We start from the raw sequence: 17,513 nt of genomic DNA on the forward strand, positions 1-17,513 counted from the left end.
CTTGGAGTTTACATTGTGAAACACATTAATTTATAACTAAATGAAATAAAGATACATGAGGTTGTCCTCAGCCTTAATTGCTTCGGTATTATCCAGTCCTTTTCTCTTCCAACTTGCAGTTTTTTGTAGAAACCACAATGTGCAAGAGCAATATATGAAAAAAACATTAAAAAACGCTGGAAAGATTCAGCATAAATATCCTTGAGTTAACCAGAAAGTTAACTGTTTTTCTCTTTACGGACTCAGTCTCATCCGCTGAGCATTTTCAGCACTTTAAGTTTACACCTCAATTTCAATTTTTTTCAGCTTCTCCGCATTTATTGTCTCAATGAAACGTTGTTCATGAAGCAAAACACCTGCTTCTGAATTCATTTTCACATTGACCTATCCTACTCAGCAAATCACATGTGCTTTCAACTTCCCCTCCATCTATGACAATATTAATATCATGATTTCCTCGTGATCTCATGAAATCGGCGGGAAGAAGTTAGAGTTGCAATTTCAGAGTGCTACTTGTGGAGGCAACACATTAGAGTGAAACAGGCGTCCGATAGGCTTACCTGGAGATAGTTTGCAGCAGATAAAAGGGAAGTCAGGCTAGCGGAGCGGCCTGCTGGGTGAAGTGCCGTGTGAAGGTAAAGTGTAAATCTTTGGCTCAGAAGTCTTCGGCGAGTAGGCTGAGACAAGGAGACTACGTTTAAATTAGCTCCGTGTGTGTTCTGATATTTAGCTAAATAAGTGACTTATTGCTGTGATGGCAGGAATGTTTGTTGCAGTGTGTTTCTTGCAGGATGTGGGAAGCCAGGAGCTGGTGCTTCTGACAACTACACCTATGGGAACGGTGTCCAGATGCAGCTCCTCAAGGACCGAGTTAGGGAACTGTCGCAGCAGCTGAAGCACCTGCAGACCATCTGGGAAAACAAAAGCTTCCTGGGCAGGACTTACAGTCAGGTCGTCACTCCGAGAGTACAGGAGGAGCGATGGTTAGAGACAGCAAGGAAGGGGATTAAACGAGTGCAGGAAACCTCAGTGGATGTATCTCTTGAAAACAGGTACACTCTCTTGGAGCTGTCGAGGCAGAAGACACTTCCAGTCCGAGCGGCGGACAGGTCTGTGACTCGAATTCTGGCACAGAGGCTCAACCAGAGAGACCGATATCAGGCAGAGCAATAGTGGTGGGTGACTCCATAAGTCAAAGGTATGGGCAGGAGATTCTGCGGCAACAGGCGAGACTCAAGGATGGTGTGTTGCCTTCCTGATGCCAGGGTCCAAGACATCTCAGACCGATTGCAGAACATCCTCAAAAGGGAAGGGTAGCAGAACAGAAGTAGTTGTGCATGTAGGCACAAACGACATAGGTAAGAAGAGGAAGGAGGTTATGTAACGCGACTACAGAGAATTAAGTAGGAGGCTGAAAAGCAGGACCTCCAGGGTAGTTATCTCTGGTTTGCTTCCAGTACCTCATGTTAGTGAGGGTGGGAACAGAGAGATAGGTGAGCTGAATGTGTGGCTGAGGAGTCAGTGCAAGGGGCAGGGATTTAGTTTTCTCGACCATTGGGATCTCTTCTGGGGCAGGGGAGACCTGTACAAAAGGGACAGTTTGCACCTTAACTGGAGAGGGACCAACATTCAGGCAGGCAGGTTTGCCAGTTTGCAAAGGTTTCCCATTGCTAAACGAATGGGTTTAAACTAAATAGTGTGGGTGTGGGATCAACAACATGGAAGTGTATGTGTGGAGTTAATAGGAGAGGGCAGGAAAGGTCATGGAAATCTCCAGAAATAACAGGACTGAAAGGAAAAGAGAGTAAGGTCGGGTAAAATCTGGATGTTTGTGAGAGGAGGGGTGTTCAACACCGAAGTGAAGGTATAATATTTGAATGCACACAGCATAAGGAACAAAGTGGATGAGCTTGTAGCACAGTTGGAAATTGGTAAGTATGATGTTGTAGGCGTTACGGAGACGTGGCTGCAAGAGGATCGGAGCTGAATATTCAGGTTAAACGTCCTATCGGAGAGACAGAAAGGTGAGCAGAGGGGGTGGGGTAACTCGGTTGGTTAGGAATGAAATTCAATCCTTAGCGAGGGGTGACATAGGATCAGAAGATGTAGAGTCATTGTGGATATAGCTGATAAATTATAAGGGTAAAAAGACTCTAATGGGAGTTATTTCCAGGCACCAAACAGTAGCCAGGATATAGGGTACAAGTTACATCTGGCGATAAACTTGGCATGTAAAAAAGGAAATGCTATGGTGGTCATGGGAGATTTCAATATGCAGGTAGACTGGGAAAATTAGGTTGGTACTGGACCGCAAGAAAGGGAATTTGTAGAGTGCCTCCGAGATGGATTTTTAGAGCAGTTTGTGGTGGAGCCGACCAGAGAAAAGGCAATTCTGGATTTAGTGTTGTGTAATGAATCGGATTTGAAAAGGTAACTCAAGGTAAAGGAACCATTAGGATGTAGCTACCACAACATGATAAGTTTTAATCTGCAATTTGAGAAAGAGAGGGTGAAATCGGATGTGTCGGTATTGTAGCTGAGTAAAGGGGACTACGGAGGCATGAGGGAGGAGCTGGCCAATGTTGACTGGAACGGGACCCTAGCAGGGGTGACGGAGGAATAGCAATGGCAGGAATTTCTGGGAATAATCCGGAAGATGCAGGATCTTTTCATTCCAAAGAGGAAGATTCTCCGGGAAGGAAGAGGCGACCGCGGCTGACAAGTGGAGTCAACAACAGTATAAAACTAAAAGAAAAGGCGTATAACATAGCACAAATTAGTGAGAAGCCATAGGATTAGCAAGCTTTTAAAGAACAACAGAAGGTAACTAAAAAGGCAATACGGGGAGAAAAAATGAAATACGTAGGTAAGCTAGCCAATAAAATAAAAGAGGAAAGCAAGAGTTTCTTCAGTTATATAAAGAATAAGAAAGGCAAGGTGGAGGTTGGCCTGCTGGAGAATGATGCAGGAGAAGTGATGATGGGAAATAAAGAAATGGAAGAGGTGTTGACAGTGATATTTCAAGAATCACTCGAGACAAGGGAGGTCCCAAATGAATGGAAAATTGCCAATATTACCCCGGGTGCACAAGAAGGGAGCAAAGCAGAATATTGGGAAGTATAGGCCGGTTAGTCTGTCTTGAGTAGTTGGTAACATTTTAGTCCATTATAAAGGATGAGGTTACGGAGTACTTAGAAGTTTACGATAAAATAGGCTGGTCAGCATGGCTTTGTGAAGTAAATAGCAGGACAGACAAAGGAGAGCCAGCAGATGTTGCTTACTTAGATTTTCAGAAAGCCTTTGATAAGGTGCCACATGTGAGGAAGATGAGAGCCCACAGTATCAAAGGGCATATACTAACATGGATAGCAGGTTGGCTGGATGGCAGAAGACAAAGAGTGGCAATAAAGGGGGCTTTTTCTGGTTGACTGCCAGTGACTAATGAAGTTCCACAAGGGTCAGTGTTGGGACCACTACTCTTCACGTTGTATATTAATGATTTGGACAAGGGGATGAAGGCTTTGTGGCCAAGTTTGTGGGTGATATGAAAATAGGTGGTTAGAGAAAGCAGGGACTTTGCAGAATGACTTGAACAGGATGGGAGAGTGGGAAGAGAAATATCAGATGGGGATATAGTGGAGCAAAGTGTGGAGTCATGCATTTTGGTAGTAGGAATAAAGGCGTAGACTATTTTCTGAATGGGGAAAGAATCCATAAATCAGAGGTGCAACGGGACTTGGGAGTGCTGTTGCAGGATTCCCAAAAAGTTAATCTGCAAGTCGAATCGGTAGGAAAGAAAGCAAACAATGCTAGCATTTATTTCAAGAGAACTTGTATACAAAAATAGGGGTGTAATGCTGAGGCTCTATAAGGTGCTGGTAAGGCTGCATTTGGAATATTGTGAGCAATTTTGGGCATCATATCTGAGGAAGGATGTGCTGGCTCTGGAGAGGGTCCAGAGGATGTTTATAAGAATGATCCCAGTGTTTGTCGGCACTGGGCCTGTACTCACTGGAGTTTAGAAGAATGAGGGGGGACCTCATTGAAATGTACAGAATATTGAAAGGCTTGTATAGAGTGGATGTGGGGACGATGTTTTCACTAGTGGGAGAGTCTAGGACTACAGGTCATAGCCTCAGAATTAAAGGACGTTCTTTTAGGAAGGAGATGAGGAGAAATGTATTTATCTGTTGGTGAATCTGTTGAATTCTTTGCCACAGAAGGCTGTAGAGTCTAAGTCAGTGGATATTTTTAAGGCAGAGATAGATAGATTCTTGATTAGTACAGGTGTCAGAGGTCATGGGGAGAAGGCAGGAGAATGGGGTTAGGAGGTAGAGATAGATCAGCCATGATTGAATAATAATAATAACTTTATTTATAAAGCACTTTAAACAACTGCAGTTGCCACAAAGTGCTGTACATGAGAACTCATGGACAAAAAGCTATTACAAACCATTAAAAACCGTAAAACGAAGGACTATAAAAAACACACTAAAAATAAAAAGACATTAAAAGCACTAAGAACAGGAGCAATGCCTCAGCTAGTGTCGAAAGCCAAAGAATAAAAATGTGTTTTTAGGGAGGATTTGAAGATGGACAGTGAGGGGGCCTGTCTGATGTGCAACGGCAAGGTGTTCCAGAGTGCCGGAGCAGCAACAGAAAAGGCTCTATCCCCTCTGAGCTTCCGCTTAGACCTTGGTACCTCAAGGAGCAGCTGATCAGCTGACCTGAGGCACTGGGCAGGAGCATATAGGTGGAGCAGCTCAGAGAGGTAAGGCGGGGCGAGCCCATTCAACGATTTAAAAACAAATAAAAGAGTTTTGAAATGAACTCGAAAGTGCACTGGGAGCCAGTGAAGGGAGGCCAAAATTGGCGTAATGTGCTCCCTCTTTCGCGTTCCGGTCAAAAGGCGAGCGGCAGCATTTTGAACAAGCTGGAGACGAGCCAATGAAGCTCGTGCGACTCCAGAGTAGAGTGCGTTACAGTAATCCAGCCTAGATGTAATAAAGGCATGGATTACTGTTTCAAAATGCTGCCGCTCGAGAATGGGCTTCACCTTTGCCAGCTTCCTTAGGTGAAAGAAGCTGGACTTAACCACCGCGCCTATTTGTTTATCTAGTTTAAAATCACCGTCCATCCTAAAACCCAGGTTCAAAACGGTTGGCTTTACAGACAATGCCAGTGGACCCAAGTCAACAAAGGGAGGTTCACGGCAGCCATTGGGGCCAAACAAAATCACCTCTGTCTTCTCTTCATTAAGTCCCAGAAAGTTTAAGGCCATCCAGGACTTAATGTCCTCAAGACAAGACAGAAGTGATTTTAGAGAATAGTCGTCTTCTTTCCTGAGTGGCATATATAACTGGCTATCATCTGCGTAAAAGTGAAAGGAGATGCCATGCCTTCTTAAAATTGAGCCCAGAGGAAGTAGGTATAAAGAGAAGAGCAGGGGCCCTAAAATTGAGCCCTGTGGAACCCCATATACCAAGGGAGTGGAGGAGGATTCAAAGCCAGCAAGGCTTACACGCATGGTTCTGTCTGCCAGATAGGACCTGAACCATCCCAGGGCACTGCCACAAATGCCCACTTGGTGCTGTAATCGGGAAATTAAAATTCCATGGTCCACTGTATCGAAGTCGGCAGATAGGTCCAGCAAGACAAGAACCACATAATTACCAGAGTCGTTTGCCAGGAGGATGTCGTTGAAGACCCTTAGCAGAGCCGACTCTGTGCTATGCATAGCCTTGAATCCAGACTGGAAAACCTCCCGAATATTGTGCTCATCCAGGAAGAGTTTCAGCTGAGCATAAACTACTTTCTCCATGATCTTAGAGATAAAAGGCAACTTGGAGATCGGCCTAAAATTGGCCAGAACAGTTTGATCCAGGCCTGGTTTCTTAAGTAGTGGTTGCACTACAGCATGTTTAAAATTTATGGGGACAACCCCAGAACACAAGCTACTGTTTATGATGGCGAGAACCGACTGCCCTATACTCGGGAAAACCTCTTTAAAAAGAAGAGGAGGGACAGCATCACAAGGGGAACCCGACGGCTTAATATGCCTAACCACATCCTCTAGACCCGACAATGTCAGAGGCACAAACTTATCGAATGCCACCAGGCATGGGGCCGGAACAGAGGGGTCAGAGGCAGGAGTTGAGATGAGAGCCCTTATAGAAACAACCTTATTGATAAAGAAGTGCAGGAAGTCATTGCACAATTCGGACGATGCTTCCAAGCAGACAGGCTGTGGGGCATTTAAAACAGAATCAATAGTTTTGAATAACACACGTGGGTCGTGACGCTTAGACACTATTATATTGGCGGAGTAGACTTGATGGGTCGAATGGCCTAATTCTACTCTGACCACTTTTGACCTTATGACCTCTATAAGATCACCCCTCATCCTCCTGCACTCCATGGAATAAAATCCTTGCCTACTCAACCTCTCCCTTTAGCTCAGGCCCTCAAGTCCTGGCAACATCCTCGTTAATCTTCTCTGCACCCTTTCAAACACATCTTTCGCTTTATGTGGTGCCCAAAACTGAACACAATACTCAAAATGTGGCCTCACCAACATCTTATATAACTGCAACATGACCTCTCAACATCTATACTCAATACTCTGACTGATGAAGGCCAATGTGTCAAAAGCCTTTTTTACCACCCTATCTACCTTTGACGCCACGTTCAATGAACTATGTACCTGCACTTCTAGATCCCTCTGCTCTACAACACTCGGCAGAGCTCTCACTATGTAGGTCCTGCCCATGTGAGTGCTTCCAAAATGCAACTCTTCACATTCTGCGGTATTAAATTACATCAACCATTCCTCAACCCGCCTTCCGAAACGATAAACTCCACCCCACTTTTGTGTCATCTGAACATCCATGCCATGTACGTTCTCATCCAAATCAATACAGATGACAAACGGCAATGGGGCATGAGGCGCACCAGTAGTCACAGGCCTCCAATCTGAAAAGCAACCTTCCACCATCACCCTCAGCTTCCTTCCATGAAACTAATTTTCCATTCATTCAGCTCCTTGGATCCCATGCTATCTAACCTTCCAGAGCAGTATCTACCGTTTTCCACGAGCAGTAGCTCTACTCAATAACCAAAAGTCTGTAGCCTCCTTTTGCTCTGATATTTTATTTCATTCATATGTTTAAACTATAATGTTTTATTCTCAATGTTGTATGTTTTATTCTTATTGTTTACTGTATGTCGTGTTGTTACTTGCGAGCGGGGCACCAAGGCAAATTCCTTGTATGTGTACATACTTGGCCAATAAACTTATTCATTCATTCATTCATTGCCTTGTTGAATGCCTTGCTGAAATCCATATATGCAAAGTCTACAGCTCTACCTCATAATCTTTTAGGTCACATGCTCAAAAAACTCAATCAGATTTGTGCGACAAGACCTCCCAGGTGCAAAACCATGCTGACTATCCCTAATCAGCCCCTGTCCATCTAAATGCATGTATATCTTATCCCTCAGAATACTCTTTAGTAACTTTCTGACCGCAGATGTTAGGCTTACTGGCCTGTAGTTTGCAGGCTTTTCCCCGCAGGCCCTTTTGAATGGAGGCACAACATTTGCCACCATTCAGTCTTCCAGTACCTCACCTGCATTTAATGACAACTCGTAAACCTCAGCTTGGGCACCTGCAATTTACTTTCCGGCTTTCCACGGAGTCCTCGGATATATCTGATCTACCTTCATACGTGTCAGGACTTTCAGTACCTCTTCGACTGTAATACTGACTGCTCTCAAGACATTTCCATTGACGTCCCAAGTTCCCCAGTCATCACGTGTAGGAAGGAAGTGCAGATGCTGGTTTAAACCAAAGTTAGACACAAAATGCTGGAGTAACTCAGCGGGGCAGGCAGCATCTCTGGAGAGAAGGAATGGGTGACATTTCGGGCCGAGACCCTTCTTCAGACTGCCTGGCCCGCTGAGTTACTCCAGCATTTTGTGTCTAGCCCCAGTCATCATGATTTTTTCCACGATGAAAATAGAGCAAAAATACTCATTGCATATTTGTCCATCTCCTGTGGCTCCATTCAGAATTGACCTGATGGGTCCCACTCTCTCTCTGGTTACCCTTTTTCACTTTATGTACTTATAGACCTCAGTCTGTAGAGGATCCCACCCCCCTATGAATCTAGTTTAAACCCACCCATGTAGCATTATCGAACCTGCATGCCAGGAAATTGGTACCCCTCCAGTTAAGCTGCAACCCATCCCTCTTGTACAGGTTGCCTCTGCTGCAGAAGAGTCCCAATGGCCCAGAAATTTGAATCCCTACCCCCTGCCCCCTGCACCAACTCCTCAGCCACACATTCATCTCCCCTATCTTTCTGTTCCAACTCTTACTAGTACATGACACTGGAATCAATCCAGAGATCACTACCCTGGAGGTCCTGCTTTTTAGCCTTTAAGTTAACTCCTTGTACTCATATTGCAGAACCTCCTTCGTTTTCCGACCTATGTAGAATCTTCTGTCTGTACCCCTAACTATAGAGTCGCCTACCACTATAGCCCTGCCTGATGTTGTCCCTCCCTGCTGAACCCTATTGCCAGGGTTGATGTTGCAGCCTGCCTGCCACTGCTGCTTAACCTTGATGTGTCACCCTCCGGACACCACACAAGAGGATGCATCTGTTTTGAGGAGGTACAGCCACTGAGGTTATCTCCACTCCATGTCTAATTTCCTTCCTCGTGGTCACCCACCTTCTTTCTTCCTGGACCTTTGGTAGTCCGATAAACAATTCTCCACTACTGGTGTCTATTCCCTATCATTAAGCCAATTCTATAATCATTTAGCTAGCTGTCCCTGGTTCCATGTGTTCTAATCTTCTAGAGCAACCAACCTTGGAGAACGTTATCAAAGGGCTTGTTGGAGTCCATATAGACCACATCTGCCACCATCAATCTTCTTGGTTATTTCTTCAAAGAATTTAGTCAAATCTGTGACACGTGATCTTTCACACACAACAGTGCTGACTATCCCTAATTAATACTTGAATTAGTAACTTGCTTAAACTTTTTTTGCAGCTGTCATATAGTAACCAGCACTTACCTTGGAGGCAACTCACAGATTTGATTGTGACGGATGTCCAAGACCTCCAGCTTTTTAACTTCACACACCCATTCAGGCAAGCTATCCAGTCTGTTTCTGTATGTGCAAAGCAATGTAAATACAGTAAATTACAGTTAATTAACAACAGCCTCTTTATATTTAAGAACTACAACCAGCATTCCAATATCTTATATAACATTAATTATCTATACATGCAGATATAGAGCTCTCTCGTGACTTTTGGAGTAATACAGTGCCCTCAATAATGTTTGCGACAAAGATCCATCATTTATTTATTTGCCTCTGTACTCCACAATTTGAGATTTGTAAGAAAAAAAATCACATGTGGTTAAAGTGCACATTGTCAGATTTTAATAAAGGCCATTTTTATACATTTTGGTTTTACGATGCATAAATTACAGCAGTGTTTATACATAGTCCCCCCATTTCAGGGTACCATAATGTTTGGGACACAGCAATGTCATGTGAATGAAAGTACTGTAGTCATGTTTAGTATTTTGTGGCATATCCTTTGCATGCAATGACTGCTCGAAGTCTGCGATTCATGAACATCACCAGTTGCTGGGTGTCTTCTCTGGTGATGCTCTGCCAGGCCTGTATTGCAGCTATCTTTAGCATATGCTTGTTTTGGGGGGTCCCCTTCAGTTTTCTCTTCAGCATATAAAAAGCATGCTCAATTGGGTTCAGATCGGGTGATTGACTTGGTAAGAATTGACCATTTTTTATCTTTGAAAAACTCCTTTGGTGCTTTAGAAATATGTTTGGGATCATTGTGTTGCTGTAGAATGAACCGCTGGCCAATGAGTTTCGAGGCATTTGTTTGAACGTGAGCAGATAGGATGTGTCTTTACACTTCAGAATTCATTATGCTACTACCATCAGCAGTTGTATCATCAATGAAGATAAGTGAGCCAGTACCTTCAGAAGCCATACATGCTCAGGCCATAACACACCCACCACCGTGTTTCACAGATGAGGTGGTATGCTTTGGATCTTGGGCAGTTCCTTCTTTCCTTCATACTTTGCTCTTGCCATCATTCTGATATGTTAATCTTTGTCTCATCTGTCCATAAGACCTTTTGTCCATAACTGTGGTTGCTCTTTTAAGTACTTTTGGCAAACTGTAACCTGGCCATCCTATTTTTGCAGCTAACCAATGGTTTGCATCTTCCAGTGTATTTATTTTCATGGTCTTCTGCAGACAGTGGTCATTGACAAATCCCACCTGACTCCTGAAGAGTGTTTCTGATCTGTCGGACAGGTATTTGGGGATTTTTCTTTATTATAGAGAGAATTCTTCTGGTATCACCTGTGGAGGTCTTCCTTGGCCTGCCAGTCCCTTTGCGATTAGGAAGCTCACCAGTGCTCTATTTTTTCTTAATGATGTTCCAAACAGTTGATTTTAGTAAGCCTAAGGTTTAGCTGATGTCTCTAACAGTTTTGTTTGTGTTTCTCAGTCTCAGACTGGAGGAAAGAGTAGGTGTTGAGAGCTCTCTTATACCTGCATTAAGGAGGCATTTAAACCTACCTGAGCAATTACAAACACCTGTGCAGACATGTGTCCCAAACATTATGGTGCCCTGAAATGGGGGGACTATGTAGAAACACAGCTGTAATTTCTACATGGTGAAACCAAATTGTAGAAAAATACCCTTTAATAAAATCTGACAATGCGCACTTTAATCACATGTGGTTTTTTTTAATACACATCTCAAATTGTGGAGTACAGAGGCAAATAAATAAATGATGGGTCTTTGTCCCAAACATTATGGAGGGCACTATATATGTTCATTCCTACAGACTGCATATTCAATCTACTTACCAATGCAAGCCTGCACTGGTGTGTTTGAACATCAAGTTAGGTTGAGTATATTTGCAAAATATTAGCTTCTCTGTTAAAACTAGGCTTGGCACATCATGAATAATTGCTTGAATGGTATTTAAAAATTTTTGTTGGATTAACTACTATAAAGGTAATTCATAAATCATAAGGTAGACTAAAGTGTTGGAGAAACTCAGCGGGTGCGAAGGAAATAGGCACCGTTTCGGGCCGAAACCCTTATTCAGACTTCAAACTTCATAAATCATAATACAGGTCTCCCACCGATTTTGTGGCACCCTTGGATCCAGAGCCTTTCTAGATTATCCGTTCTGCCGGGCCAACAGAGGTAATGGGCTCCGAGATCAGTCCAACAGTACTGGAACGGGACGAAGTTAGCGGCCCACAAAGTTTGTCTCGAAAGTCAACCATGGGAACAGATCTTCTGGCTCTGGCAAGGCCAAAGTTCCAGAGCCCCAGAAACAAATTTGGCCCACCGATCGCCGTGGAAATCCCAGTAAGGTCGAGATCAGCTGCCCAGGTGCCACATTTTCAGGGACAATTCCAGGTGGGGGATTTTAAGTGCGGTCTCGTGATTTTGTCTGGATTAAAGGAGGACCATCATTTGCCAAAAAATCGGTGGTGGGCCTACATCGTACTAACAATTTAGTACGCAAGTTATTTCAAAGCTAATGTCAAAACAGTAATATAACCGCAGTTCCTCCAGTTCCTGATGCAAAAATATAAGATTTATTTCTGACAGGCTATACAGATTAAACATATATGGGTGATTCTTCAGTAAGTGTCTAATTTTAAGTTTCTGGAAACCCGAAAATAAAACTTAAATTTTTGCAACTTTAATGTTGTTTCACATAGATGAACATCTCTATTATGGGAAAAATATGTTTGACGCAATCTTTTAGAGAATTTAATTTATTTTTTCCACTTCTTTTTCCATTGCATTCAGTCATATCCATCATATTTTTATGATGAACAACACTGCAAAATATAACTGATTTAAGAATATAAAATCAAATTTTTGTCGCACTTTCAAATTATGGTATCTTCCTCAAATAAACCACCAAAAAAAAGACTTATTCAGTCTAACGCATTGATTTTAAACCTTTGTAACAGTTTACTGCCGAAAAAAGTGGTGATTTTCAGCAAGAATGGTAACCTTCACATAGCTTTTCACCAAATTCCTCTAAAACAATATTAACTTCAGATGAATAGGCAGAAGCATTCTGTTTATTTATCAATTACAATTGATAATTATGGTCATTGTATTATTTTACACATTATGTGCATAAAATACTCATGTGATGGATATGACTCAGCATGGTGGAGATGATCAAGTTTGGGAGCGTCACGTAATAGAGATGACTAAAACTATATTTAGGGCTACGGTTCGGGCTAGGGCTGGGGCTGGGGCTAGGGTTGGGGCTAAGGCTGGGGCTAGGGCTGGGGCTAGGGCTAGGGCTGGGGCTAGGGTTGGGGTTGGGGCTAGGATTAGGGCTGGGGCTGGGGTTACTTAACCCCGATCACCAGCTCCAGCTCCAGCCGGACACAAAGCCCCATTGCAGCTGTCGCATCTTCCCGTGACCCGATGTCCCTCTCCACGCCCAGCCCTCTTCAGTCCTTGTTCCCCGGTGGGGGGGAACAAGGGCTGAAGAGGGTCGGGCGTGGAGAGGGGCATCGGGTCACGGGAAGATGCGACGGCTGCAACAGGGCTTTGTGTCCGGCTGGAGCTGGAGCTGAATGGAGATCAGGGGTTGAGTTATGGAGATGGCCGTGACGGTTATGGTGGCCCAAGCCTTTAGCCCAGGATGGCCTTGCCCGAAGGCCATGACTAGCCATATCGTTTCCCGAATGACACATGGCACGATTTGTTCTTCAGAACAAATCAAAAAAGAACAATTTTTTTAATTTTCTAAGAGTTCAGCACCATTCGGGAATGCCACTGAATAAAGGTAGGTACCTGCTATGCAGCAAAAAACAGAGTTTTCACACGCTTCTTGTCCCGCGAACCAAGAGACATTCACAAGGTAGGGGACTTTTGAATTCCGAGGTCTTTTGAGGTCAGAAATTTGCGTCTATTCTATTTATAGCCATGTGGGATTTCTCAAACAAAGGTGCGTGACGGTAAATGACTCCAATCATCGGGACAATAAATGTTTGGAAAAAATGGTAAGATTTATAATTTAATCAAAAATAGAGGAATTTTTTTAACGATGATAAATATTTTAATTATTAATACCTACCGTTTAAAAGTATTTCATTTCAGATAGATCTCCCATTAAATAAATATGCCGACTTTTAAATAGTAACCATCGGGGCTTGCTGTTTTCGGAGGGGGGGGGGGGGCATCGAACATCGGGGAAAAAATGAAAAAAATAACACTTTATTCATTTAGGGTTTAATCTTTATTTATGAGGATTATGTTTATTAACAATATAGAAAAAGAAAAAATGGGATAGAATTACGGATTTTCCTTATATACAGCATCAAAGTAGCGGGACACCAAAGTAGTTACTGAAGAATCACACATACCCTAACCAACTCAAGTTAGAAGTAATCCAGCTACAAAGTGCCTTTAACAGGGACAGAACATAGCAGAAACACTCATCAGCTCGGGCTCTATCTAAAAAAAAAAGTAACAGTCAATGTTTCAAGACTCTTTGATAGAGCTACATGTACTGCTGTGTGTTTCTGATATTTTGTGTTTCATTTCAGATTTCCAAATGTCTGCAATTTTTTGATTTACAAATCACCTACCTGGAAACATCCATAAAAGTAAGATTGTTGGGGTCTGGATATACATCAATATATACAAGTTCTGAAATCAAGAATAATTTTTGTTAGTAATGACAATGAGTATTATTAAGCGATAACAAGTTTCTTGTACTTTATATTTTAACATATATATTTCCAAATTAATTTTACAGTCTTTCTGAAGTACACGTCTCCCTGCAGATCACACTTTCCTCGGTATTGTACCGATGCTCTAATCTACCACAAATTGCAAATATAAGTACAACATTCATTCAAATTACCTAAATGAATATCACACGAATTACTTTAAACAATCATCATCATCATCTATTCATCATCAAAATCTATCGTCTTTTAATTCCTTCACAAGAGAAATATGAATTAGGGGAGACTTTATCTGGGGATAGCAAATCATTTATGTATTTATGCAGAGTGACAAAGTAATTTTGAATTCATGTGTGCCTTGCTTACAACATTGATTTAAGAAATTATTGATTATTTTTTATTATGTTAGTGCTTCCCAAACTTAGCCTTAATTGATAAGAGAACAAATTGAATATAGAACAGTACAGCACAGTAGACCCTTCGGCCCACATTGTCTTTGCCGAACATGATGCCATGACCAATTCTTATCTGCCTGCACATAATCCACATGGCTTCATTTCCTGCATATCCTTGTGCCAACCCAAAAGTCTCAAGTGCCACTGTCACATCTGTCTCCACTACCACCCCAGTAGCATGTTCCAGGCACTCACCACTTCCAGTGTTAAAAACTTGCCTTGCACATCGCCTTTAAACTGTGCCTATGCTTAATCTATCCTATCTATGCCTCTTGTAATTATATACTACTATCACGTCTCCTCTGAACCTCCAACGTTCCAGAGGAAACAATCCAAGTCTGCACAACATCTTCCTGTAGCTAATACCCACGAACCTGGGCATCATTTAGTAAAGAGATTGAAAGATTCTGCAGAAATCAACTCATGATGCCCAGACAAGCATATTACGTACTACGTACTGATCTAATTGGGTTAGTTTACAACGTAGCGATAACCAAAACCAAGATCACAATAATTATGCAAGATTTCAGGATTTGACATGCACTATCCACACAATGTGAACTAATTAGACGTTCATTCATAGAGGCCCATGGCGACCCAAATTCATCTACATCACCCAAGCTGAATGATCATCCTATTATGACTTCCAATGAGATATCCTATGAGTAGAAACACTATATAAGACATAAGCACAGATCTTTAGCATCCCAATTTGCATCACTGACATCAGTTTAAAAAAACAGTAGCATCTTTTGCACTCCTGCCTGTACAGTTGGCTGCCCTCATAGTCTGTTCATGGAGCCAAAAGGCAGCATAATCTCCCTTCTATCAGGTTCAGAAGCTTGTCTGAACCCAAAACAGATTAAGGCAGGCATAAACATGGCAATCTCCTGGGAAACATGTGGTCCTAGAAGAAAAGTTAGTAGTTTCCTTTAAGCTTCTGACTTTAAATTGACTTCTGGTGTGTGCATATGAGTTTTTTATCTTATTAAATGTAAATAAAATGTTCAGATTTTTAAAATTAAGTATATTTTCCACGACCTGTGTATTAGTGAATGTGAAAGAGGTTCAAAAATAATTAACACCTCAACCACACTGACAGTATGGACATTTCATCGGTTGAGAAGGCTGACTTTTGCTGCCCATCAAAGTTGTTTTGGTGAATTCTGCTGGCTGTATTAAGAACAGATTCGCTGAGCCATGCCAAAACACTGGCAGCTGAATAGCATGTTGCAGACCATGTTCAAACAAAAGGCATGGCACACAGCTGGTAGCTGACAATTTTGGATTAAATAAAAATCAGCCCCATAATTTTGTTCCCTTAATAATTATTTTGCAAGCTAACAAAAACATTTTAATTCAATTAAAATCGTAAGTGCAGCATAGGTAATATAAACTTACCATTTGAAGCAGCATAAAGAGTCTTCAGAAAATATCCACTGACTTTAAGACTAGTTAGTTGGTTTCGTTCACAATGTAATACCTCAATGTTATGAAATACCATGCTATCAAGCGTACGCAGTTTATTGTCACGTAGATCCAGATGTGTGATGTGTTGCAGGGAATCTGCATCTGATACCTCCAACTTGGCAATGCGATTGAGTCTAATTTCAAATAGATAACATTAAAACTATTTTTTCAAAGAAAATTTGAATTTGTCAAATGGTTATTCCTACATTTGAAGTATTACCTAAAATAAAACTACTTATGTAGTCCTGTTAACACTAAAATTGGCTGTAAAGTGGGCGATGAAGATGGTTATATAAGATTACAACAAGATCTTAATCAAACAGGCAATGGATTGAGAAATGGCAGATGTAAATTAATTCAGATAAATGTAAGGTGTTGCATTTTGGTAAGCCATACCAAGGCAGGATTTACACAGTAATTGATGCCCTTCGGTTGTTGTAGAACAAAGAGGCTTTGATTCTAGGTTTCTAGATTCTATGGTTTCATGTGCTTCTCACGCCCGAGTTGCGGGGTTGAAAACGACCAGGAGCGGGGCCTGACATCGCCCGGCGCGGCTTTAACGGCCGCGGGACTTGCCATCGCCCGCCGGGGGCTCCAACATTAAGACTCGGAGCAGGGCCTTACATTGCCAGCGCGGCCTTAGCGGCCGCGGGACTTACCATCACCCGCCGGGGGCTTTAACATCGGGAGAGGATGGAGAGCAGGGGAGAGACAAGACTTTGCCTGTGTTAATGACAATAAAGGATCTATCTATCTATCTATCTATCTATCTATCTATCTATCTATCTATCTATCTATCTATCTATCTATCTATCTATCTATCTATCTATCTATCTATCTATCTATCTATCTATCTATCTATCTATCTATCTATCTATCTATCTATCTATCTATCTATCTATCTATCTATCTATCTATCTATCTATCTATCTATCTATCTATCTATCTATCTATCTATCTATCTATCTATCTATCTATCTATCTATCTATCTATCTATCTATCTATCTATCTATCTATCTATCTATCTATCTATCTATCTATCTATCTATCTATCTATCTATCTATCTATCTATCTATCTATCTATCTATCTATCTATCTATCTATCTATCTATCTATCTATCTATCTATCTATCTATCTATCTATCTATCTATCTATCTATCTATCTATCTATCTATCTATCTATCTATCTATCTATCTATCTATCTATCTATCTATCTATCTATCTATCTAATTGAGTTGGTTGTGTGTCTTGTATAATTGGTTCTTTTTGCTGCCAAAGGGACCAAAGAGGGAAATTAGCTATTGGCTATAATCTTGCATATTTACATGTAAATGTTCATCAATATGCACTGTCCCTGTTTAAATAAAAATTCTAAAAAAAATCAAAATGAAGGTGGTGACAAGGGTGGTGAAGAAGGTGTTTGGCATGCTTGCCTTCATCATTGCCTGTACATGATGCTAGCAAGGCCACAGTTGTAGTACTGTGCACAATGATACCATTAAACTGGAAAGGGTGCAAAAAAGTTTTGCAAGGATGTTACCAGGTCTAGAGGATTTAGGTTACAAAGAGAAGCTGGATAAATTGGGTCTTTTTTCTCTGGTGGGGGTGTTAGCCTATAGAAGTTTATAAAATCATGAGGGCCATAAATACGCTGAATAGCAAATCTTCTTTCCCACGTGAGTAGAATCTGAAATAAGGGGGCATAGTTTAAAGGTGAGAGGGGAAATATCTAAATGGGACTTCAGAGGGAACTTTTTACACACGACAGATATGGAACAAGCT

At 41.8% G+C, this 17,513-nt stretch overlaps 1 protein-coding gene across 1 annotated transcript in view; it reads right to left on the reverse strand.

Annotated features, from left to right (window-relative positions):
- phlpp1 (PH domain and leucine rich repeat protein phosphatase 1) overlaps window positions 1-17,513 on the reverse strand; it is a 161,117-nt gene that overhangs the window by 31,761 nt on the left and 111,843 nt on the right. The window contains exons 7-9 of the mRNA XM_033048796.1: window positions 15,659-15,861; window positions 13,701-13,761; window positions 9,086-9,181 (exon numbers count right to left, since the gene is read on the reverse strand). Coding sequence (XP_032904687.1) covers window positions 9,086-9,181; window positions 13,701-13,761; window positions 15,659-15,861 — 360 coding nt within the window. The remainder of the gene's footprint in view (window positions 1-9,085; window positions 9,182-13,700; window positions 13,762-15,658; window positions 15,862-17,513) is intronic.

The sequence above is a fragment of the Amblyraja radiata genome, chromosome 2 (assembly GCF_010909765.2).
Source record: "Amblyraja radiata isolate CabotCenter1 chromosome 2, sAmbRad1.1.pri, whole genome shotgun sequence".
Lineage (NCBI taxonomy): Eukaryota > Metazoa > Chordata > Chondrichthyes > Rajiformes > Rajidae > Amblyraja > Amblyraja radiata.